The sequence below is a fragment of the Sus scrofa genome, chromosome 9 (assembly GCF_000003025.6).
Source record: "Sus scrofa isolate TJ Tabasco breed Duroc chromosome 9, Sscrofa11.1, whole genome shotgun sequence".
NCBI classification, from domain to species: Eukaryota; Metazoa; Chordata; class Mammalia; order Artiodactyla; family Suidae; genus Sus; species Sus scrofa.
The window spans coordinates 102,958,258-102,984,584 of NC_010451.4; the positions used below are offsets into that span (position 1 = coordinate 102,958,258).

A 26,327-nucleotide genomic window follows, 5' to 3' on the forward strand; every position below is an offset into this window, starting at 1 on the left:
AAAGAAATAGATGTAGGTATACCTCACTGTATTTTACTTTGCTTTATTGGGCTTAGCAGAGAATGTGTTTATCACAAAAGGTTTGTGACAACTCTGTATGGAGCATGTTTATCAGCACCTTTTTTCCAACATTTGCTCATTTCGCATCTCTGCATCTCAATTTGATAATTGCAATATTTCAGACTTTTAAGTTATTGTATTTGGTGATATGTGGACAGTGACATTTGATGTTACTATTGGATTTGTTTTAGCCACCATGAACTGTGTGCATAGACAGCAAACTTAACTGACAGATATTCTGTGTCTTCTGGCTGCTCCACTGATTGGCCCGTTCCCCTGTCTCTCTCCCTCCCCTCAGTCCTTCCTATTCCCTGAGACACAATATTATTGAAATTAAGCCAGTGAATAACCCTATGATGGACTGTAAGTGTTGAAGTGAAGGGAAGAGTTGCACATCTCTCACTTTAAATCAAAAGCTACAAATGACTGAGTTTAATGAGGAAGGCATGTTGAAGCCCAGATAGGAAGAGAGCTCCATCATCAAAAAGATTATTAACTGTTGAAGGCTCAGATCATGGTTGGCATTTTTTTAGCAGTAGATATTTTTATTTTACTACTTATAAATTTTTATTATATAAAAATGTTTATAAAATTTTAAATTATCCATGTAAATGGATGCTATGAGGAAGATGCATGCTTACCTCATTGGTTTTTATGAAGCTTCTTATCCTATTGAATTTTTTTGTGTTATTTGATATTATGTCTTAAAATCTAGCCCCTATTTCTTAAACCAGGAAGGACCAAATTGCAGAACAAAGTTTATTTCCCAGAGTCCCAAGACTCTAGATACTGATCAGCACAGTTCTTTTGTAGAGTAGCACATGATATACCATGAAGTTGGGCCCAAGATGGATCTGTAGGCTGTCTCTGATATTAGATTAAATCCCTTCAGATAAAGACAACAGTCTCTTGTGGAGAGAGCTCTATGAAAAAGTTATTTTGTTTAGAGAAATGTTTATATTTCATTTTGATTTTAAAACTGGTGCCCAAAGGACCACAGATCTTATTTATCAAATGAGTGGAATAATTTAAGAGGCCTAGATAATCAGCACAGATTGCTTTTTTCTATAGAGACTTCCAACCTGAAACCAAAATTTTGAAATAATGAGCAGCTTTATATGTGAGTTGTTATTACAGGCAGCTGAGCTCAGCTCTTCTGGGCCTTCCTTACAGAAGCTATGAGGCATAGAAACAGAAACACTCTCACTGCTAGAAGGTCTGGATTATATCTGTAGCAAGATTTCTGCAAGAAACTATGCCAGTAAACTTTAGTCCCTGGGGCTCAGCCTTCCCACAGGGTTCTATATGTCAACCCTGCAATTTTATTTGATTCCCTGCTCTGTGGTTTCCTTCACTGTTGCTGTCACTGATAAATAACTGTATGTTGCATAATTCTTAAAAGTGATTTACAAATACGTGCTAGTCCAAGGTCAAAGAAAGCCTGGAACATTCTTAGCTTAAACCATTTACCTACTAAAGAGTTGTGCACAGTATGTATTCTTTGGGGGTGCATTCTCTAATTTTTATGAAGTCCTTGATTCTAAGTTTTGTGCTCTACCCATGTATGGCAAATAGGATAGATGGTGATTGGCTTAGTTAAAGTATTAGGAAGAAGTTGACCTCTCTATTAGGTTTAAGACTGAGTTCATCAACTTAGGTATGAAACCTCACCACTGTATTTGAGCCCTTCTGTAAGACCAAAAATGCATGTGCTACAAAGTTCTTTTGTCTTAAAGTCACCCCAATTTAGATGATTACAGAGTATTAGAGGTAAAGTATTTTGCCAGACAAATGATTGTTGTTTGCTGCTGTCTACATGGTATTACTGGGCTCACTTTATTTTAGTCAAACTGGAAATATAAGGCATAATAAAAATAAATTCATTTGGGATCAAAATAAACCACCAAGTCAGAGAAGAGTTCTCGGCTTATTTGTAAGCCAGAGTTATACATTTAATGGTAATATGATTTATAATGGAAAACTGGATCATTAGTTGGAAAGAGGTTGAAATGGAGCTAAGCCCACAGGATGCCACTTTTAAGATCTAGAGACAGTATTTTCTCTCCAAATGGGGAAAACATATCTAGTCTTTCGATATGACTCATAGGAATAACTTTTTTTAGAACACTGAAGTTTTGGTTTTCTCCAAGTTTATAGAATATGGATTTGTCAATCATGTAGATATGCTTCAGGGCAGTGTAGTAGAAATTTGGTAACAGAATGAAGAATGGTATAGGCTTATGGTTGTCTGCTTAAAAATACTTTGACAGGGGTTTAATGTAGGAATTGCCTTCAGATTGTGCTTTTGTGATATTTTTGTTTCTCCATTTTGTTAAAGTATAAGATCCTGGCATGTCATAGATAAGATGTCAAGTGCATTTGTTAAGGTTTACAAAAAAAGGAAGACCGAGTTTTGTTTCTATTCATCTGCAAACTTTATCTGCTAAGAACGGATAGTAAATGTTAGACTTTGCAGGCTACATATGGTTTCTGTTATGTATTCTTTTTTGATTTTATTTTTTATAACCCTTTAAAAATGTAGAAGTCATTCTTACCTCTTAGGCCGTTAAAAAAAAGACCTTGGGCCAGATTTGGCCTGTGGGCTGTAGTTTGCTGACCCTTACACTGGAGATCAAAGTGCAGGCCCCAGTCTTAGAACACAGGAATTCTATTTGTAATGACTGAGTATTTTTTAAATGCTTTTGTATTTATGCTGGTCATTCAAGAAATATTGAACCACAGCCAAATCTTGAGCAAACTCTTTTCAGTAATGAAAATAAAAGATTAGTACGCATAAAAGTGTAATCATATAAAATTTTAAAAAGAGTATAGCCACAGATGATGGTAAGTAAAAACACAAATATATGTTCACCATCACTAGCCACTGTTGAAGTGCAAATTAAAACCAGAATAAGATGCTACTATGTACTTATTAGAATGGCTAAAATAAAAAATACTGATAATATCAAATGCTGGCAAGGATGTGGAGATATTGGATCTCTCCTGCATTGCTCTTGGGAGAGTAAAATAATATAGCCACTCTAGGATTTCAGTCTAGTATTTTGTTAAAAAAAAAAAAAAAAAAAACCCTAAATGTGAAACTACCAAGTTAAAGGAGAGAGATGACTAAAAAGGAATGTTACATGGAACTTTGTGGTCATAGAACAATTCTGTTTTTGGTTGTAATGACAGTTATGTGAATCTATACATGTGATAAAATGTCATAAGAGTATAGACAAAAACATATTTTAAAACTGAATGCTTGTAAAAAATTGTGAAATCTGAGTAAGGTCTATAGTCTAATTAATCATCCTTTGAGAACCAGTATTTGTCTTGCACTATGGTCATTATAGACGTTAACATTGGGGAAACTGGGTAATGGGTGCACAGGACCTCTTTGTATTATTTTTGCAACTTCTTGCAAGTCTTTAATTATTTCACAACAAGAAATTAAAAAGAGAGAGAGCATGATGGAGGGAGGGGAAAAAGATGGTGAGAGGGAGAAAGAGAAATAGTGAAGGCTTCTAGGCTAGAAGTGGAGCAAAAAGGACTGATTGACTTTCCTACCTAAACCAACAACAACAAAATTTTTTAAGGAGACAAAATACATGAAAAAAACAGTTTCTAAGATACTGTACATCAGGCAATGAAAGAAATTGATCACTGAGAGGTGGAAAACAAACAAAATGAGTCCTTACTTACTACCTTGAAAGTATTCAGTCTGTAGTATGTGGAGAGGGCACTAATGTAGAGCCCAGCAGATTCCTTGAGTTGAGGAGACCATAAGGAGAGTCCACAGAGACCAAGACAGCTAGATTTTATAGAATAAAGCAGATTGAATAGAACCTAGTGTTCACACAGGTCCAGGAATAATGCCTATGCCACCTACTAGACTGGAAAATACCATAACCCATGGAGCTTTGAGTAGAACACTTAGTAATTGGAAACAGTTAGCTCTAGACTACACACTCCTCCAGAACTGCCTAGCAATCATAAAAACAAGGTATTTAACTGCATCCCCTGAACAGAGTTTAAGATTTACAGAAATATACAAATAACCAGCACCTAACAAAATTCACAATGTCGCACGTCTTTTTTTTTTTTTTTTTTTTTTTTTTTTGCTATTTTAGGGCTCCACCTGTGGCATATGGAGGTTCCCAGGCTAGGGGTCCAGTCAGAGCTGTAGCTGCAGGCTAATGCCAGAACCATAGCAACACAGAATCCAAGCCACATTTGCAACCTATACCACAGCTCACAGCAACATGGGATCCTTAACCCACTGGGCTCAGCCAGGGATCAAACCTGCCTCCCCATGGTTGCTAGTTGGGTTTGTTAACTGCTGAGCCATGATGGGAGCTCCCACAGTGTCTCACATCCACTCAAAGATTATCAGGCATGGAAAGAGGCAAGAAAACATGACGACCCCTAATGAAGAAAATATCAACTGAAACCTATCCAGAACAGACACAGATATTAGAATTAGCAGAGAAGGAAAATAAAATAGTTATTATAACTGAATTCCATATGTTGGAATAAAATTAAGACATGGAAGGTATAAAGAAGATCAAAGTTGAATTTCTAGAAATGAAAGTGGCAATATTAGAGATGAAAAATAGATAAAAGAATATTTCTTGGGCAAAATTGATTAATTGTATACTTGCTCAAAACCTTGTGTAGTGTTTGTTGACTTTGTCATTATTCCAGGTAATTGAAAGAAAATGTAATGGTGGACAGCATTAAAGCTAGCTCAAGAATATTTTCTTTTCAGGAAAAATTTGTTGTTAAGATGTCCTGGGTTGCACTTTCATCAAGGAAAGACTATATAAACAGTTAAAAAATGTTAACAACATTAAAAATATTTGGGATTTTGTGTGGTATTAGAGCTTTTGTTTGTGAAATGTTTACATTAAAAATAATAAGATTTGAGTAATTATTTTCATGCTTTTTCATAAGTGTATAATTTATTTTCCTAGCCATCTGGTAAGCTTTTTGAGGATATTAGCATGTCTTTTTCCATCTTTTGAACCTCTCTAAAGTACTTAGCATGGTGCTTCCCATAGTGGGGGGTTGTAGTGTTTATAATCTGAAAGAAATCCTTCAACAGTGATGCAGTGAAATTTAATCTGTTTCTAATAAGGCAGCACCAGAATTATCCTTCTCAACCAAATGTAAGTAAGTTAAGTTAGTTATAGGATTTGGAGTGGGGAGTGGTGGGATGGGGGATAGGAAAAAGCTCACCTTAACAAGGAGACTTAAAAGTCTATTTTTAAACAAGAGACAGAAATTCCGTGGATTACTGCTTACAGTGCTGATCAGATCAAGTGCATTTTGGATTAAATAATGACTAATGCTTCTCAAATAGGTATTTGGAAATCAGTCAATAAGTTACACTTGGATATTTATATATTTGGGTAGATTTGGCCATGGCAAATTTAGAGAAAATACTAAAGTTTAAAAACATGTCCTGAGAAAAAAACTTCTCTCCACTTAATGGAAGCCAAGCCACATGGGGCTAGGGTAGTCATTTCCCATTTCTTGGTAGAAAAAAAATAGTCTGATTTTTATTGGCAAAGGGAATTAAATAAGGAACAAGGTTTCTATAACCCCAAGTTCATGCTGTGTTGCAAGATCTTTGTAGGATGGAATTTATAAACTTTAAAAATTAGAATTAGAGTCCCCAGATTCAATCCAGAGTACAGAGCTTTTAAGAAATTACTTATTGGCAAGATAAAGCTATTTTCAGGGAACCTAAATGGAACTTTTTAAACTGTCTTGCTTATGAGTATTATCTCTAAGCTAAAATGACTTGTGTGTTCATTTTGTCAGTAGCAATATAGCACTGTGCATGATCTTTACTGCTGCAGAATGAAATGGTTAGACTGGCTTCTCTTCCCATAAGCACAAAACTCATGATTAGGGATGTAAAAAATAATATGTTAAGGAAAAGACCTAAGATATTTGGAAAACCCTTACTGTTGCTCATGTCAGTAATGTTTAAAGATGTAAGTAAAATAAAATAAAATAAAGCAACCAGTATTCAGGATTTCCAGCTCTTTCCTCTGTGTTTATTTGGATTATTAGAAAAAGAAAGTCTGTGTTATAGAAAAACTCTTGGGTGCAGATACCTCGAAATTCTGACTTGCTAAAGGCAGTACGGATCCAAAAATGATGAACAGATTAAAATTGACAAAGTTGAACCCCTTAATGATAAGATCAGAGGAAAAAGAGAAACTTGTAACATAAAGATTTACCAGTTAAAATGAGAGAAATTGTAACCAGTTTAATGAGAGATGGGGTTGTGATATTACTGAAAATACAGCAAGAGAAGTGGAAGGAAAAAACACCAGAGGAAGCCATTGAATACTCAGCTGTCTCTGGGAAAGATGCAATGAAGATATAGAGAGACAAGATTATGGCTCAGATTAAAGGGAAGAGGCAGAAATTCAGAGAATTTGTATCAAAGGAGCACTTGACACAAAGTATGGATGATATAAAGCACTTTTTCAGCAGTTGGAAACATATCCTACTAACAAAGGAGAAAAGTGTACTAAAGAAGAGGGTTGTTTCTTGATTTGTGTGCTTGTATTCAACAAAGAAAATGTAATTTGATGAATTGAGAGAATTCATTCACAACATTCCTCAGTTCAGATTTGGCTAGTTTCTTAAATCCAGAATTCCAGTGGTGCTTCAGAGGAGATTTAACACCTTTATTGCCCTGGCTGAAAAAAAAAAAACAGAACTAGAAGACTAGAAATAGGAAACAAACCAGGTGAGCTCTCTGATTGCCATAACCTGTTGCCTTGAGAGAGTTTCTGGGTTGCAGGTCAGGAAGGGGAAACACAGGCAGAGCCCAAAGACTCACCAAGGAGAGGACGCCAGGGCTGCTGGAGTTAACAAAGAAAGGTTGCAGAGAGAAGGGAGGTACACAGGGTGCCCACAACCATTCAGCAAAGTACTGATCGGCATGTCTGTGAACAAAAACCACCTGATACATGCAACTATGTGAATCAGTCTCGAAATAATTATGTCAAGTGAAAGAACCTAGATTTTTTTAAAGACTACATATTGTACATACTGTTTGATTCCATTTATTAAAATCTTAGAAAATGCAACAAATCCATAGCGACATAAAGTAGATTAGTAATTATTGAGGGATTGGGGCTGGGATGCAGAGGTGATGGCAGGGAGGGGCAGGAGGGAAAGATTATAGAGGGGCACAGGGAAACTTTTAGGGTTGTTGGATATATTCATTATCTTGATTGAGGAGATGGTTTTACAGACTTTACATATGTCAAAACTTACTGCGTATTTTAAATATGTGTATTATTTTGTCAGTTGTACTTAAATAAAGAAAGCTCTTTTTAAAACCTGCATACAAAAAATATACATGTACAAAAAAAAAAAAAACCAGATTAGTTTCCCTTTCAGAGTTCTTCAGAGAAAATGAAAAGAGAGAACAAGTCCAGGAAATCTCTCTGCAACTCTTTTCCAACTCAAGCTATCTTTACTAAGTTTTTTGCTGTTCTGAAGTGTTTTTCAATTTTAGAGATATGTTGTTAGACTCTATGTACTCAAATGCTGCTCTTGTCAATTAAGTTACAACTTTATGAAATTTTGTGTTTCAGGACTCTTGAATCAAGCAAGCAAAAATGAAAAATGGATTAAGGCTGATGCCCCACAAGGCACTATAAGTTTCAGAAGTCAGAGCTGGTTTCAGTCCCTAAAACTGCTGGACTGAGAATGGTTTGAGTTATGTTTATAATTTTTAACAATGATTAGTAGATCTATGACTACAAACATGTAAATATCACTGTTCATGTAAATGTTGAAAACGACAAATTGGAATGTCTTGGGGGAGCCTTGTCAAAATTTGTACTTAACTATTACATTATTTTTTTTTTTCTGTAACAAATTACTATAAACATGTTGACTTAAATCAATACCCGTTTGCTCCAGAATCTCCTGGATTCTGACTCCACACAGCAGGAATCCAGCACCATCCCCAAGGCCCCCTGGGATTCTGCAGTCATCCACCACATGAGTTGGTTCCACCAACCAGGGGCCAGTCAAGCCTGTGAGACCACTCACATAATCACCCTGCCAAAACAAGAAGACCCATGTAGACCTCAGAGGGGGAACCCCTAGAGTACATAATGTGGTGACAAGAGTTGAATGCACTTCTGGAACAAAAAGCTCACTTCTTTAAGGTTGGGAAACATAACCAACCTTCCAGATACCTAAAAATAAGAACAGCTGCTTAGGCAAAATAAGACATAAGAAGAGCATGTTCCAAACAAAGGAACAAGGTGAAAACCTGGAAGAACTAAATGAAATGGAAATAGGCAATCCAACTAATAAAGAGTTCAAGGTAGCGATTGTAAAGATGATCAAAGAACTTAAGAGAAGAATGAGTGCACAGTGTGAAAAGCTAGTTTTTAACAAAGAGTTAGAAAATGTAAAGAGCAACCAGAGATGAAGAATATAATAACTGAAATAAATAGAAGGAATAAACAAAGGACTAAATAAAACAGAGGAATGGATCTATGAGCTAGGAGACAGTAGTGGAAATCACTGTTCTCAAAGGTAAAAAGGAATGAAGAGAAATGAAGAAAGTTTAAGAGACCTCTGGAGCAACATCAAGTTCACTAACATTTGCATTATAGGGCTCGCAGAAGGAGAAGAGAGAGATAAAGGGACTGAGAACATAATTGAAGACAAAAATAGCTGAAAACTTCCTTAATCTAGGAAGGGAAACGGACATCCAAGTCCAGGCAGTGCAGTCCTATACAGAATTAACCTAAAGAGGAAGACACCAAGACTCATTGTATTTAAAAGGACAAAAATTAAAGATAAAAGAATATTAAAAGGAGCAAGGGAAAAGCAACATACAAAGGAACTCCCAAAGGCTATCAGCTGACTTTTCAGCAAAACTGCTGGCCAAAAGGGAGTGGCATGATATATATAAAGTGGTGGAAAAAAAACAAATCCCAAGAATACTCTACTCAGCAAGGCTCTCCAGATTTGATGGAGAGAGGAAAGCTTCACAGAGGAGCAAAAGCTAAAAGAATTCATCATCACCAAACCAGCTTTATAAGAAATGTTAAAGAAACCACTTTAAGCAAAAAAGGACCCAACAAGGAACATGAAAATCATGAAAAACCTCATCAGTTAAGGTCAGAAATCATCCATGCACAAAGCAGTAGGATGGTTAAAAGACAAAAGTCGTAAAATCATCTATATCCACAATAAGTAGCTTTAAAATGCTAACAGCTTTAAAAGGAGAAATCCACAGTAACACAATAATAGTGAAAGATTTTAGCACTCCACTTACATCACTGGACAGATCATCCAGACAGAAAGTCATTAAGGAAACACTGGCCTTAAATGACACATTAGACAAAATGGAACTAATAGATAAGTAAAACATTCCATCTGAAAGCAGCAGAATACACATTCTCTTCAAGTGTTATAGAACATTCTCCAGGTTAGATCATGTGCTAGGCCACAAAACAAACCTTAGTAAATTTAAGAAAATTGAAATTTTGTAAAACATCTTTTCCAACTGCTACACTGTGAGAGAGACTAGAAATCAACTACAAGAAAAAATTAAAAAGCGGAGGCTAAACAATATGCTGCTAAACAACCAATAGATCACTGAAGAAATCAAAGTGGGGGGAGGGGAGGGAAGCCTGGAGACAAAGGAAAACAAAAACACAATGATTCAAAATCTGTGGGATGCAGCAAAAGCAGTTCTAAAAGGGCAGTTTATACAGATATAAGCCTGCCTTGGGAAACAGGAAAAAATCTCAAACAACCTGGCCTTACAAGAAACTAGAAAAAGAAGAAGAAACATAACCCAAAGTTAGTAGAAGGAAAGAAATAAAGGTCAGAGCAGAAATAAATGAAATAGACTCTAAAACAACAATAAAAGCAATTCAGTGAAACTTATAGCTGGTTCTTTGAAAAGATAAACAAAATTGATATACCTTTAGCCTTGATAAAGCTTTAGCCAGACTCATCAAGAAAAAGCAAGAATCCAAATCAATAAAATTAGAAATGAAGAAGTTACAACTGATATCGCAGAAATACAAAGGGTCATAAGAGACTACTGCAGACAACACTGTATGTCAATAAAATGGACAACCTTGAAGAATGTACAAATTCCCTATAATCTACCAAAACTAAACCAGAAAAAAAAGAAAATATGAACAGACCAGTTACAACTAATGAAGTTGAATTAGTAATAAAAATCTCCCAAAACCCAAAGTACAGATGGCTTTACAGATGAAAATATTTAGAGAAAAGTTAGCACTTAAGTTTCTGAAACTATTTCAAAAAATTGAAGAGAATTGAACACTTCTGAATTCATTCCAGCATCATCCTGATACCAATACCAAAGATATCTCACACCACATACACACACACACACACATTGCAGGCCAGTATCACTGATGAATAAAGATATAAAAATCCTTAACAAAATATGAGCGAACTGAACCTAACAGTACATTAAAAGGAACATACACCATGATCAATCAGGATTTATCCCAGGAAGGCAAGAATTTTTCAGTATCTGAAAATTATTGTGATATACCACAGAAACAAGTTGAGGAATAAAAACCATGGGATAACCTCAACTGATGCAGAAAAAGCTTTTGACAAAATTCGGTGTCCATTTATGATTAAAAAACAACAAAAAGACCCTCCAGAAAGTGGGCACAGAGGGAACATGCCTTAACATAATGAAGGCCATGTATGACAAATCCACACTAGCATCATATTCACTGCTAAAGAGCTGAAAGCATTTCCTCTACGAAGAGGAACAAAACAGGGATGCCCACTCTGACCATTTTTATTCAACATAGTATTGGAAGTCTAGCCACAGCAATCAGACAAAAATAAAAGGAATCCAGATTGGAAGGGATGAAGTGAAAATGTCACTGTTTGCATATGACAAACAAGAGACAGACAATCCTAAAGATGCCACCAAAAAACTACTAGAGCTGGTTACTGAAGTTGTGGTGTTTCTGGAAACAAAATTAATATGCAGAAATTTGTTGCATTTCTTTTTTATCTATAATTACTCTTTTTATTATATCTCTAATGTATTTTTTTAATTTTGTAAAATATAATTTAACAGAATTACAAAATAAGAATGAGCTTAAGGGAGTTCCTGTTGTGGTGCAGCAGAAATGAATCCAACTAGTATCCATGAGGATGCAGGTTTGATCCCTCGCCTTGCTCATTGGGTTAAGTAAGGATCTGGCATTGCTGTGAGCTGTGGTGTAGGTCACAGACACAACTTGGATTGTGCTAGGGGGTATCAATTCAGTCCCTAGCCAGGGAACTTCCATATGCTGCAGGTGTGGCCCTAAAAAGCCAAAAAAAAAAAAAAAAAAAAGAAGAAGAAAAAGAATGAGTTTAAGGAGTGAACATCTTCCTTATGCTTGTGTTTTCAATATTAGAAAAGAATTTACCTAAAATATTAAAAAAAAAAGTCTTGGAAATCAGCCAAACAATACTTGAGAATTTCTCCTGACTTCAAATCCTTTTATGTACCTTTTCCCCTTGAGCATTTACTTTTCCCTGTGTCTTGAGTAGAAAATGAAGTAAAATATGTCCTTGGAATGCTCTGAATCCTCTTTTTTTTCCTGTACTTTAATATCATACAACTTGGTGCCTTCAAGAACATCAGCTTCAGAGCCAGTTTTTCCATCAAGAGGTTCTTAATCTTCAAATTGTGTGGATATGAGGAAAAGAAATGAATGGTTTTCTATCAGATGGCTGACCTTGGAAATTTTTTTTCCTTTTTAGGGCTGCACTTGTGGCATATGGAAGTTCCCAGGCTAGGGGTCGAATTGGAGCTGCAGCCACAACCACAACATCCGATCCAAGAAATTTGTTGCATTTCTACACACTAACAATGAACTATCAGAAAGAGAAATAAGGAAACAATATCATTTGCCATCATATCAAAAGGAATAAAACCCCTAGGGGAAAAAAAAACTGGCTAAGGAGGTAAAAGATCTGTATTTGGAAAACTAATAGATACTGATGAAAGAAATTTAAGGCAATGTAAATAGATGGAAAAATATACCATGTTCATGGTATAGAAGAATTAATATTGTAAAATGACCAAGGCAATGTGCAAATTTAATACAATCTCTATCAAAATACCAAAGGCATTTTTCACACAACTAAAACAATTCTGAAATTTGTATGGAAACACAAAAGGCTCCAAATAGCTAAAACAATCTTGGGGAAGTAGAATGGAGTTGGAGGAATCAGGCACCCCAGCTTAAGATTATAATACAAAGCTACCATAATCAAAAACAGTGTGTTACTGGCACAAAACAGACATACAGATTAGTGGAACAGAATGAAGAGTCCAGAGGTAAACCCAAGCACTTACGGTCAATTAATCTATGACAAAGGAGGCAAGAATATACATTGGGAAATAAGACAATTTTTTCAATAAGTGATGCTGGGAGAACTAGACAGCTACATGTAAAAGAATAAAATTAGAATATTCTCTAATTCTCTAACCATATGCAGAAATAAACTCAAAATGAATTTAAGACTTAAATGTAATACCAGAGAACATAAAACTTCCAGAAGAATGTATAGGCAGAATACTCTTTGACATAAATTGTAACAAAATTTTTTGGAATCTGTCTCCTAAAGCAAAGTAAATAAAAGCAAAAATAAACAAATGGGACCTAATTAAATATTAAAGTTTTTTTTGTTTTTGTTTTTGTTTTTGTCTTTTTGCCTTTTCTAGGGCTGCTCCCACAGCATATGGAGGTTCCCAGGCTAGGGGTCTAATCGGAGCTGTAGCCCCCGGCCCATGCCACAGCCACAGCAACTCGGGATCCGAGCTGTGTCTACAACCTACATCACAGCTCATGGCAATGCCAGATCCCTAACCCCCTGAGCAAGGCCATGGATCGAACCCACAACCTCATGGTGAGCCATGGTGGGAACTCCTAAATATTAAAGTTTTTGCACACCGAAGGAAATCATTGACAAAATTAAAAGACAATGTACTAAATGGGAGAAAACATTCGCAAATGATATGACCTATAGAGGTTTATATCCAAAATATATAAACAGCTCTTACAACTGAACATCAAAAACAAAAGTTTAAAAATGACCAAAATAGACATTTTTCCAAAGTCACACAGTTAGACATAGCATGAAAAGATGCTCAATATCATTAATCATCAGAGAAATTCAAATTAAAACCACAATGGGATATTACCACACATTTGTCACAATGGCTATTATCATAAAAGTCCACAAATAAAAAATGCTAGCAAGGATGTGGAGAAAAGGGATCCTTCTTATGCTATTTACGGGAATGTAAATTTGTGTATCCCCTATGAAAAACAGTATGGATGTTTCTCAAAAAACAAAAAATAGAACTACCATATGACCCAGCAATGCCACTGCTGGTTACTTATCTGTAGAAACATAAACATTAATTTGAAAAGATATGTGCACCTCAGTATTTATAGCAGCATTATTTTCAATTGTCAAGATAAGGAAACAAAGTGTTTGGCAGATGAATAAAGAAGATATATAATGGAGTACTACTCAGCCATAAAAAGAATGAAATTTTGTCATTTGCAACAACATGGATGACCTGGAGGGTATTAAGCTAAGTGAGTAAGTCAGACAGGGAAAGATAAATTCTGTATGATATCACTTATATGTGGAGTTTAAAAAATGTAACACATTAATGAATATAACAAAAAAGCAGATTCAAAAGATAACAGAGAACATACTAGTGATTACCAGTGGGGAGGGGCACAATAAGGGTAAGGGATTTAGAGGTATACACTGCTATATATAAAATAAGCTATAAGGACAATATGGTGCAACGAAGGAATATAGCAAATATTTTATAATAATTACAAATTGAATATAACCTTTAAAAATTGTCAATCACTGTGTTGTATACCTGAAACCTATGCAATATTGTACATCAACTATACCTCATTAAAGTTTTTTTAAAATAAAATTAATTGTAAAGATGAAGAAAAAAGAACCCTGCTTAAGCAGTTTATAACCCTGCTTATAGTTTTGTAGTTCTAGAGCTCACTGTGGTTAGGTTCTCTGCTCAAGGTATCCACAAGGCTCAACTCAAGGGACCAGGCTGAATTCTTATCTGAATAATCTGAGGAACAGTCCACTTCCAAGCTCATTCACATTGTTGGCAAAATCCAATTCCCTGTGATGGTGTGACAAATCTCTGTTTCCATGCTGGCTGTCATTTGTAAACCACTCTAAGCTAGAGACCATCTGTATCCCTTCTCATGTGGTCCGTCTCCATCTTCAAGCCAGCAATAGTAATGCAATCAGTTGTTCTCATGCTTTAAATATCTGAACTCTTTTTTTTTAATGGTATGATTCTATTTTTTTATTACTCAGTGAATTTATTACATTTATAGTTGTACAATGACCATCACAATCCAATTTTAGAGGATTTCCATCCCACACCCCCAGCACATCCCCCCACCCCCCAAACTGTCTCCTTTAGAAACCATAAGTTTTTCAAAGTCTGTGAGTCAGTATCTGTTCTGCAAAGAAGTTCATTGTGTCCTTTTTTCAGATTCCACATGTAAGTAATAGCATTTGATGTTGGAGTCTCATTGTCTGACTTCACTTAGCATGATAATTTCTAGGTATCCATGTTGCTAAAAATGCTAGTATTTCATTCCTTTTAATAGCTGAGTAATATTCCATTGTGTGTATGTACCACATCTTTAGCTACTCCTCTTTCGATGGACATTTAGGTTGTTTCTGTGTCTTAGCTATTGAAAATAGTGCTGCAATGAACATTGGAGTATATAGGTCTTTTTGAGTCATGGTTTTCTCTGGATAGATGCCCAGGAGTGGGATCGCTGGGTCAAATGGTAGTTCTATTTTTAGTTTTCTGAGGAATCTCTATACTGTTTTCCACAGTGGTTGCACCAATTTACAATCCCACTAACAGTGTAATAGGATTCCTTTTTCTCCACACCCTCTCCAACACTTATTGTTTGTAGACTTTTTGATGATGGCCATACTGGCTGGTGTAAGGTGGTATCTCATAGTGGTTTTGATTTACATTTCTCTAATGATGAGTAATGTTGAACATCTTTTCATGTGTTTTTTGGCCATCCATATATCTTCTTTGGAGAATTGTCTATTTAGATCTTCTGCCCATTTTTTGATGGGGTTGTTGGGTTTTTTTTATTATTGAGTGGTAGGAGGTGTTTATAAATTTTGGAGATTAATCCCTTGTCAGTCAATTCATTTGCAAATGTTTTCTCCCATCCTGTGGGTTGCCTTTTTGTTTTGTTTAGGGTTTCCTTTGCTGTGCAGAAACTTCTAAGTTTCATTAAGTCCCATTTGTTTATTTTTGGTTTTACTCTCATTACTCTAGGAGGTGGATCTGAGAAGATGTTGCAGTTATTTATGTCAGAGTGTTTGGTCTATGTTTTCCTCTAAAAGTTTTATGGTATCTGGTCTTATATCTAGGTCTTTAATCCATTTTGAGTTTATTTTTGTGTACGGTGTTAGGGAGTGTTCTCATTTCATTCTTTTCCATGTGGCTGTCCAAATTTCCCAGCACCACTTATTGAACAGGCTGTCTTTTCTCCATTGTATATTCTTGCCTCCTTTGTCATAGATTAGTTGTCTGTAGGTGTGTGGGTTTAATTCTGGGCTTTCTATCCTGTTCCACTGATCTATACTTCTGTCTTTGTGTCAGTACCATATGGTTTTGATGACTGTTGCTTTGTAGTATAGTCTGAAGTCTGGGAGCCTGATTCCTCCAGCTCCATTTTTCTTTTTCAGGATGTCTTTGGCTATTCTGGGTCTTTTGAGCTTCCAAACAAACTTTAAAATACTTTGTTCAAGTTCTGTGAAAAAATGTCCTTGGTAATTTGGTAGGGGTTGCATTGAATCTGTAGATTGCCTTGGGTTGTATAGTCATTTTGATAGTACTGACTCTTCCAATCTAAGGGCATGGTATGTCTTTCCATCTAGTTGTGTCGTCTTTGATTTCTTTCATCAGTGTCTTAAAGTTTTCAGAGTACAGGTCTTTTGTCTCTTTAGGTAGGTTTACTCCTAGGTATTTTATTCTTTTGGATCCAATGGTAAATGGGATTGCTTCCCTAATTTCTCTTTCTGATCTTTCATTGTTAGTATATAGAAATGCTGTCGATTTCTGTGTATTAATTTTGTGTATTTTGGAAACTAATCCCTTGTCAGTTGCATGATTTGCAAATATTTTCTCCTATTCTGTAGGTTTTCTTTTTGTTTTGTTATAGTTTACTATGCAAAAGCTTTTCTTTTCTTTTCTTTTTTCTTTTTAGGGTCACACCTGCTGCATATGGAAGTTCCCAGGCTAGGGGTCAAATCAGAGCTTCAACTACAGGTCTGTGCCACAGCCACAGCAATGCCAGATCCAAGCTGCATCTCGACCCTCTACCACAGCTCATGGCAATGTCAGTTCCTTAACCCACTGAGCAAGGCCAGTGATCGAATCCACATCTTCATCGATACTACATTACATTGAGCCACAACTCTAATTCCCCAAATCTTTTAAGTTTAATTAGGTCCCATTTGTTTGTTTTTGTTTCCATACTCTAGAAGACGTATCCAAAAAAGCATTGCTGCCCTTTACATCAAATAGTATTCTGCCTATGTTTTCCTCTAGGAGTTTTAGAGTATTCAGTCTTACATATTGTTCTTTAATCCATTTTGAGTTTATTTTTGTATATGGTGTTAGAGAATGTTCTAATTTCATTCTTTTACATGTAACTTTTACCAATTTCCCAGCACCATTTATTGAAGAAACTGTATTTCCTTCATTGTATATTTTTGCCTCCTTTGTTGTAGATTAATTGACCATAGCATGTGGGGTTATTTCTGGACTTTCTATCCTTACTCTGTTCTGTAAATCTATATGTCTGTTTTTGTGCCAGTACCATGCTCTTTGGATTATTGTAGCTTTGTAGTGTAGCCTGAAGTTAGGACGTCTGATTTTTCCAGCTCCGTTTTTTCTTTCTCAAAATTGCTGTGGTGATTCGGGATCTTTTGTGTTTCCATACAAATTTAAAATGATTTATTCTAGTCCTGTGAAAAAAATCCCATAATTTTATAGGGATTTATTGTATCCATAGATTGCCTTGGGTGTAATATAGTCATTTTAACAATATTGATTCTTCCAATTCAAGAACATGGTATATAGTTCCATCTTTTTGTGTTGTTTTCATTTTCTTTCATATGATCCAGCAATCCCACTCCTGGGTGTATATCCACAGAAACCTATAATTTGAAAAGATACATACACCCCCAGTGTTCACTGCAGCACTATTTACAAGAGCCAAGACATGGAAAAAACTTAATTGTCCATCAACAGAGGAATGGATAAAGATGTGGTACACATATACAATGGAATATTACTCAGCCATAAAAAAGAAATAATGCCATTTACATAGATGGATCTAGAGATTATCATACTAAGTAAGCCAGACAAAGACAAACATATGATACTGCTTACATGTGAAATCTTATTATAGATATGTGTGTATACACACACACACACACACAAATGAACTTATTTATAAAACATAATTAGACCCACAGACATAGAAAGAAAACTTACAGTTACCAAAGAGGAACAGTGAGGGGAGGGATAAATTAAGTTTGGGATTAACATATATTCACTAATATATATAAAATAGATAACCAAAAAATGACCTACTGTATAGCACAGGAAACTATACTTAATGTTTTGTAATAACTACAAGGGAAAAGAATCTGAAGTAGTGTGTGTAACTGAATCACTGTGCTGTACACCTGAAACTAATACAGCATTGTAAATCAACTATACTTCAATTGAAAATAAAAAAAATCTTTCTGAGACATTGCATATATCCTTTCTCTTCACAGATAGTTCCTATTTCTTCTTTTTTATTTTCCTTTTTCTTTTTTGCTTTTTAGGGCCACAATTATGGCATATGGAAGTTCCCAGGCTAGGGGTTAAATAGCTGCTGGCATATGGAAGTTCCCAGGCTAGGGGTTAAATAGCTGCTGGCCTAGGTCCCAGCAACACAGGATCCAAGCTGAGTCTGTGACCTATACCACAGCTCACAACAATGCCAGATCCCTGTCCCACTGAGCTGGGCCTGCGATTGAACCACATCCTCATGGTTCCTAGTCTGATTCGTTTCCACTGTGCCACAATGGGAACTCCAATAATTCCTATTTCTATTTAATTTCCTCCATTAAGTCAAATGTTGAGATGAGCCCAGGGTTAATTGGCATTTAATTCTGTCCTGTTAAGTATCTGGAAATCACTAAAAAGCCTCATTTCCTTTAAAAAATATTTGTCTATGTCTTTTATAATAAATCCTCACAATCCTTACCTTAAAGTCATTGCCCTGATTTAAACATTTAGTCTGATTTATATGGCTATTTGCTTTCTTTTCTAAAGAGAAGCTTCTAAATTCCTTGTCAAAAATGTACAACTGTACAAATGTACAAATGTAACATTAGACTTGAGAACCTCATCAAAACTATTGGTTTGATTAAGGTAAATTTAAGTGGAAAATTTACATAGTGCAGTACTTAATTTGGCTTTTTTTTAATCATGATTATTAGACAGAAGAACTAATAGATGTATTTAGAAACATTTGTAGCTGGAATAAGAATCTGGAGATGATTTGCTGCTTATTTATATTGTTAAGATCCAGTTAGTAAAAATACTTGCATCAAGTGAAGTTGCCAAGTTCTAGGTTTTTTCCATTCTTCCTGTTTAGGCTGCTACTTCCTCTTCACTGCTGTATGTTGACTCATTCAGGGTCAATTCTGAATCTTTAAGTGGTTTTATATCTTGTTCCTCTGTGAGAGGCTTGCCTTCAAAATCATAGCCAAACCAGTGTGGAGGGTCAGCAGCACTATACTCCTGCTGCTGAACCATAGACAACATTTTCTTAGCTGCCTCCCTGTAATAACAGTGATGAGCATTAGCTAGTTGTAGATGTAATCGCTAGGGCAGAATTCTCAAACTAGATCATATTTGGAGTTAAAGAACTATCACAACTTGAGTTCACATATCTCTTGCCTTCCTGAGGAGGGGAAGGTGTGGGTAATTGTGTTGATGATCAGGATCCTAAAACTTAAGTAGTTCAGTAGTTCTCTGGTTCAGCCAATTCTGAGATGACTAGAAAAGCAAATGGGGAAGGAAACTGTGTGTGGGAACATTGAGTGCACTCTATTGCACTTCTGAGTTAGCTTTCTGCCTGATATTTCCAGTTTCTTTGATGAGGGAATATCCTAACCAGGCAACCTGTGATGGCTGGCTTTGCCCCAGAAGTGGAGTTCTTAACCCAGAGTCCACAAATCCCTTTAGATATGTGGATGAATTTCAGAGAGGCCCATGAACTCCCTGAAGATTCATGCAGTTCTGTATATACTTTGTGTGTGTGTGTGTGTGTGTGTGTGTGTGTGTGTGTGTGACTTTCAGCAAATTCGCAAAGGTGTCCATGACCAAAATGGTTAAGAATACTGTTACTCTATTTCTTTGGAGGAAGGAAGCAAAGAAGGCATCTAAAAGTTGTTTGGGACCCCAATTCCAACATAGCTATAGAGGGTGGTGTTCCCCAAACCACCAAGAAATTCTCAGACACCAGTTGAGCGTCCTACAATTCAGCTCAGTTCTGACATTATCTACCTCGAGAAAGCATTACATTCCACAGATGAAGGGCCTAGTCCCACAAGACCACCCTCCACTTCAGATACCAATGGCAAGTCCAGATTGTCATCTGGGCTTCTGAACTTACCACATAGAGCTGCTCACAAAACTCAGAAACATTTTACTTACTGGATCACTTGTTTATTATAAAAGGATATAACTCAAAAACAACCATCTATGCATAGGGCAAGGTATGGGGAGATGATGCTGAGCTTTATGCTCTCTCCAGACATATCACTCTCCCCAAATTTCTGTGCATTCAATCAATTCAGAAGCTCCCATTTGGGTTTTTATAGAGGCTTCATTACATAGGATGATTGACTAAATCATTGGCTGTAGGTCACTGATTCAAGCTCCAAACCCTCATTTCTCAAAAATCAGAGGATGGGACTTAAAAAGTTCCACCCTTCTATTCATGGTTGATTCTCTAGTCGACCAGCCCCCCCATCTTTAGGTGCTTTCCAAAAATCACTTCTTTAACATAAATTCGGTTGTAGTGGAAAGAGTCTCGTTAGAAATAGGACACTCATTTCACTTTATGGCTCTGAATCACTTTCAGGAGCTGATGATAAGAAACCAAGTATTAAAAGACAAAAAAAAAAAAAAAAAAAAAAAAAAAAAAAGAGTTCCCGTCGTGGCGCAGTGGTTAACGAATCCGAGGAGGAACCATGAGGTTGCGGGTTCCGTCCCTGCCCTTGCTTAGTGGGTTAACGATCCGGCGTTGCCGTGAGCTATGGTGTAGGTTGCAGACACGGCTTGGATCCTGCGTTGCTGTGGCTTTGGCGTAGGCCAGTGGCTACAGCTCTGATTCGACTCCTAGCCTGGGAACCTCCACATGTCTCGGGAGCGGCCCAAGAAATAGCAAAAAGACAAAAAAAAAAAAAAAAAAGAAGAAGAAACCAAATATTATGATAAAAGATCTTTCTACTGTTCTTATCACTTAGGAAATTCCAAGGTTTGGGGGGGGAGCTCTGAGCCAGGAACTGTGCAGGAAGTCCAAATATAAGTGGAAAAATATATTTTGATCATCTGAACAGCCAAATCACATTATTGCAGCATAAAAAAAAAGTATATCTAACTTGAAAATAATGTAATTTCCAAGATAGAAGGATTTTCCTAGGAAGTTGGTTTGGATCTTGAGACTAGTACTAAAAAGGAAATGAGTAATTGGCAACTTCTGTATTATCACAAAGAAGTAATGAGAAGTTCCCTTCATGGTGCAGTGGAAACGAATCCAGCTGGTATCCATGAAGTTGCAGGTTCAATCCCTGGCCTCGCTCAGTGGGTTAAGGATCCGGCATTGCCATTAGCTGTGGTGTAGGTTGCAGATGCAGGTCAGAACTGATGTTTCTGGAGTTCCCGTCGTGGCGCAGTGGTTAACGAATCCGACTAGGAACCATGAGGTTGCGGGTTCGGTCCCTGCCCTTGCTCAGTGGGTTAACGATCCGGCGTTGCCGTGAGCTGTGGTGTAGGTTGCAGACGCGGCTCGGATCCTGCGTTGCTGTGGCTCTGGCGTAGGCCGGTGGCTACAGCTCCGATTCGACCCCTAGCCTGGGAACCTCCATATGCCGCAGGAGCGGCCCAAAAAAGACAAAAAGACAAAAAAAAAAAAAAAAGAACTGATGTTTCTGTGGCTGTGGCATAGGTCAGCAGCTGTAGTTCCAACTGGACCCCTAGCCTGGGAACCTCCATATGCTGCTGGTGAGGCCCTAAAATGCAAAGAAAGGAAGGAAGGAAAGAAGGAAGGAGGGAGGGAAGGAAGAAAGGAAGGAAGGAAGGAAGGAAAGAGAGAGAGAAAGAAAGAAAGAAAGAAAGAAAGAAAGAAAGAAAGAAAGAAAGAAAGAAAGAAAGAAAGAAAGAAAGAAAGAAAGAAAAAGAAAAAAAAAGAAAGAAAGGAGTAATGATGTTTGTCCATAAAGGGGCAACTTTGCCTGCTATGGCTCTGTTACATTGAGTTGTTGGTTGCAAAGGTTTGGAGACCGAGTCCTTAATAGGAGGTTGGTATCATATGCTTTGAGTCAAATTTGGGTTCACCGGTAAGGCAATGAAATCAGAGAAGGCCATGATACATCAGTTGTTTAAAAAACTGTTTCATCTGAATCAAATCCTGGGTGTATTAAAATGTAATCAAACTAAGCAGGGAGACAACAAAAGCATTGCCAATTTTGTCTCTTACCATATTGCTTTTTGGCTAATCTATTTGCACTCACAAAACTTAAGTTTTAAAGAACAATTTGAGCAAAAGCAATTGTTGTACTAATATCTAGTTCTGAGCCACTAGTCCCTGTGGATTAGAACTTGATAAACAGGTGTCTTCTCTTTAGAGAAATACTTATTATCATATTTGAAAATGATAATAGTCAAATATAAAGTCTTGCATTCTGCTAATTTTAAAATATTTTTTAAGAAGTGTAATCCTATGTTTTAAACTTATATAAACTTCATACATCCTCTAAGTGGAACATTAGTATGCAAAAATAATAGTGTTATATCTTTAGTTTTCTCGATTTTCTTCTGAAGATTTTTCTCTCTTTTTAATTCTATGTGGTTGAGATTGCCATGTTTCTGAAGGTGTTTCCTGGGAGGTTTTCTTACCCCAAGAAACCTACTGCAATATAATACCAAATGCCGGGGGGAATCTGAAGCATAAAGCAATGGCACTGTCATTTCATGTGGTTAAACACTGTCCTGGGCAACAGGGCTCCATTGTTAGTTATGTCTCCCCTATCTCTGCCTGTCTAAATTATGCATCATTCAAGACTCCAACCTAATCCTTTCCTCCTCTGAATTGCTATAGGAAGTTGATCATAGGATTAACTTCTTTCCAGTACATGGCTATATGGTAGTGTTTGTAATTTTAAACTTTGTGATTTTCCTTTTCTTTAAACAGGTTTTTAAGAGTATATTACATTTTTTCTTTGCATCTCCCTAAAATCCAGCAGTCAAAACAAGAGACTTAAAGTAGCTTATACCAAGAAGTCCTTTAGGATTCTTATCTTCTGCTATTTTGGGGTGTTTGTTAGTTTTTAGAAGAGGTATTCTTAGGTTGCTATTTCCAACATCCTAACAGCAGAGCTCTGGACACAATACTATAGTTCACAGTTGCTGGAAATGATTTAATGCCACTGATAATAAGGCTATTGCATTTAGAGGCAACAGTGGTTTTGACCTATAAGAAAAGGACATATTTGGGGAGTAAAAGATTTGTAAGTAGTTGACCAAATTATGTGTAACCTTTGGCCTCAGAAGAGCAACAGTTTTTGAAAGTTCTAGACAACTTGTATGAAGATGAGTACTCAATGCTAAGTCTGATAATGTATAAATATTGAGTCATACCGTTCCTTACTCTGTTATAAACCTGGTAAATTAGATGATAACTGAGATAAAAACAGTTAGAAAATAATGGGAATTTGAGCAAAATAACAAGAAAAAGCAAATTGGGGATTTTGACTCAATATAGACAAGAATAATAGGGAATGATTAGGAAGCAATTGATGGGACAGAATCAAAATGAGTTCATATTAAAAAAAAATGAGCTGCATAAAGCCCCAGCCATGGGTGAAGTGTGCAGTGATACATGCATTTCTTAAGACTTGCTTATTTCTTGATTCCATACTACTCTTACTTGATCTCTTACTGGTAAGCACTGCTCTCCCATCTACCCACAGTCAGCATCAATGAAACCAAACATTGGGGGGGAGGGGATAATCTGATCATCAGAGGTGATAAAGACTAGAGAGGAGCAAAGGATCCGATGTGAGACCCCCTCTTTCCCCAGTCTCACATGCCAGGAGGTTAGGGCCTCCTCGAGTCTAGAGCGACGCTAGGGCCTGTCTTAGTCCTACATACTTTCATAGCAAGAGTGGTCCTGGGAAAAACTGAAAATCTGAATCTGTCCTAGGGCAAATCTGGTATTATTTTTAGAATTTGAATACTAGTGTAGACTACTCCCTAGCCTACTTCCTCTCCACCCTTTAGAAAATCCTTAACCCATGAACTAGCTGCCCTCACCACCTTACTAGGACCTTTGGCATCTTCACTTGGACTGACTCCTAAGACTCAGAACCTAACCAAGAGAACAGATGAGTGTGGTGACTGCCAGCAAGTTTCTGTGAGTTATTTTTCACAGCATCCTGTGCAGCTGTGTGTTTGCACATAAGCACTTTGGCAAGGTATCAGGAAACTTGAAAATGTATAAACTGAATTCTCCTGCCAGAAACATGTCTGTCTCAAATCCCCATCCCCTTTTTAATTATTTGGTGTTCCAGTGTACATGGGAGCTAGGAAATACTGAAAAGAAAATGTCTACTCAGGAGTCACTGAGTGTTCTAAATTTCTTAAAGTGCATGTGGAATCCCGCGTACTTCTATTTGGCTTAGCATGAGTGACTCCAGGACCTTGTAGGAAATGATTTGGGAATTGAAGCAGTCTACTGCAGTGGTCAATCATGACACATTTTAACCTGGTGAGAGAGGTTTCTTTGGAGCAGTATAGAACAATCATTTTCAAACACAATATGCCACAAACAATTGTAAACTATCTTATTAGATGGCTAATAATAAAGACATACTGAAGTTTGTAAATGATTTTTGTTTTTAATAAAGTAAAGGGAATTTAAGTTTACTGTAATAACCTTACTTGCCCTTACTCATATTTCTTTGTAGGTTCCTGAGTAGGCTAAATGAAAGGGGAATTTGGAGCCTATGCCAAAGACTGCTCATGGTCAGTAGATCTTTTAGAGCACCTAGGTAGTAATTTATGCTGCCAGCAAGTGCTAAAAAACTTCTTCAAAAAATCTCAATACTGCTGTTGTGGGTTCTGACCACCTAGACTTTCTCTGTTCATTCATCTCTCTAAAGTTTGAAGTTTTGGACTCCAGACACAGAAATATCAGAAAGGTCCCTTTACTCTTTGTTAATTATAAACTTAATGGCTCTTCTGCCTCATTGTGGTTCAGATCTTCCTGGGTTATGGAAACCATTGTTTGGTTCCTTCTCCTTCTCTCTCACTATGCTTTTCTTTCTCTCCATTGCCTATCTTGCTTTCCCCACAGAAGTCCATAAATTGAAAGGCTGGTGGAATACAACTGCTTCAAACATAAACAGCTAAATTTTCTTGTCATGTTTATATTCTCAGTTATTACTTATTTCTCCTTGAATTAATGGGGCCGTTATTATGTCTCCACATGGGACTTCTGGAATCAGTTTCCGGGATCCTTCCAGGCTCTGGAGTTGTAGAATGTTAGCGTATCTCATTGCTGAAAGCTCTCTTATAAAATAGCTACAGCCAGTTCGCTCATAACCAAAAGTTTGCTACTCCCCTGGTTCAGAAAGGGTGGGCTGAACAGAGCTCTTTGATTTCTAAAGCTGGTACAGTATTTTCATGTTCCATGGAATACAGGAGAATTTGTACATAGAACAGTTTATTCTGAGGGCTGTAATTGGATTTTAAGGGCAGCATCAGACATTTTTATGTTCAAATGGAATCAAATAAGTGGAAGTATATGGCTTTGTAGCATGAACATAAGTAAGGGGTTAGCCATCATCATGAACTTGTATCTTGAAGGGTCCACATACTCTGCAAGCACTTCCAATTCCACCCAGGGTCTCAAAAGCTGACCCCAAACAGTATTGTCTCCTAGGAGCTGGATGTCAAAACAGATGCTCCTGGAGCCTTACTAATCTAAAGGCTGGTATTCTCCAGGCTACTCTGCCATGGGGACAGCCCTTCTCCATTACCAGACAAGGATAGAATCAGAGAATACCAGGCCTCTTTCTTGCTATATCTTAGCAGGAGTGGAGCCAGAAGGGAGACTAAAGTGGTTTGGCCTCTAGAGATTGAGATGGGCAGAGGAGATAGCTCCCCTGTAAGCATTAGGGCCAACTCTTTGTCTGCTTCTTGCTGATAGAGACAGCCAGGCTTGCTGATAGAAAACAAAATTCACCATTTGGTTTTCCTGGCTTAGGTAAAGGAATTTCCATAGATTCAGTTAGTTAACTAGAGTTTTGCATTGGGTTTTGAGGGCTAACCCTAGCTAGTAGTAAAATCTTACTTTGCCTTGTTTTATTTTCTTTGTACATTTTTTTATCTAGAGAGTGAATGGTCAAAGGCAGGATTTGAAAATTACTAGGTATCTTGAGTCTTCTGGACCAAGCATCGTATGTATCACACTTTAACATCTCATGATCAGGTTCACTCTGTTTAGGTTAAGAGAGGCCCTGATTATAAAGTCTTCATTCATTCTACTTAAAATCCTACATTTTAGAAGTTCAATAATATTACCTCCCAAAACAGTGTTTGGCAAAATACAATCAAAATATTAGAAGTTAAACTCCTTTGTGTAATACATTATTCATTTACTGTCATCTTGCCAAAGTTGGCTGTTAATGATATGACAAGGTCAGCAGGACCTCCTAAGACCTTATTTCATGGTATACACTTAAAATGCAGTTAATATATCCATGTCAGTCCTATCAAGAAAGGTTGAGTCTCCACTTCTCGTTAAAAATTTTCAAGA

The 26,327-nt window shown here is 36.8% G+C and overlaps 2 protein-coding genes across 8 annotated transcripts in view; one reads left to right on the forward strand and one right to left on the reverse strand.

The window, feature by feature from the left end:
* FAM185A (family with sequence similarity 185 member A) overlaps nt 1-26,327 on the forward strand; it is an 81,160-nt gene that overhangs the window by 38,315 nt on the left and 16,518 nt on the right. For 5 of the 7 annotated variants that reach the window (XM_021102564.1, XM_013979805.2, XM_003130232.4 and 2 more), the window contains one exon: nt 7,686-11,693. The exons of the other annotated variants lie outside the window; for them this stretch is intronic. In XM_021102564.1, the coding sequence (XP_020958223.1) occupies nt 7,686-7,798 (113 nt within the window). In that variant the 3' untranslated portion in view covers nt 7,799-11,693. Of the gene's footprint in view, nt 1-7,685; nt 11,694-26,327 lie in introns of those variants that run through there. 7 annotated transcript variants of the gene reach the window in all.
* Nucleotides 18,730-26,327, reverse strand: part of FBXL13 (F-box and leucine rich repeat protein 13) — a 202,393-nt gene continuing 194,795 nt past the window's right edge. The window contains exon 21 of the mRNA XM_013979811.2: nt 18,730-19,061. Coding sequence (XP_013835265.2) covers nt 18,872-19,061 — 190 coding nt within the window. The 3' untranslated portion in view covers nt 18,730-18,871. The remainder of the gene's footprint in view (nt 19,062-26,327) is intronic.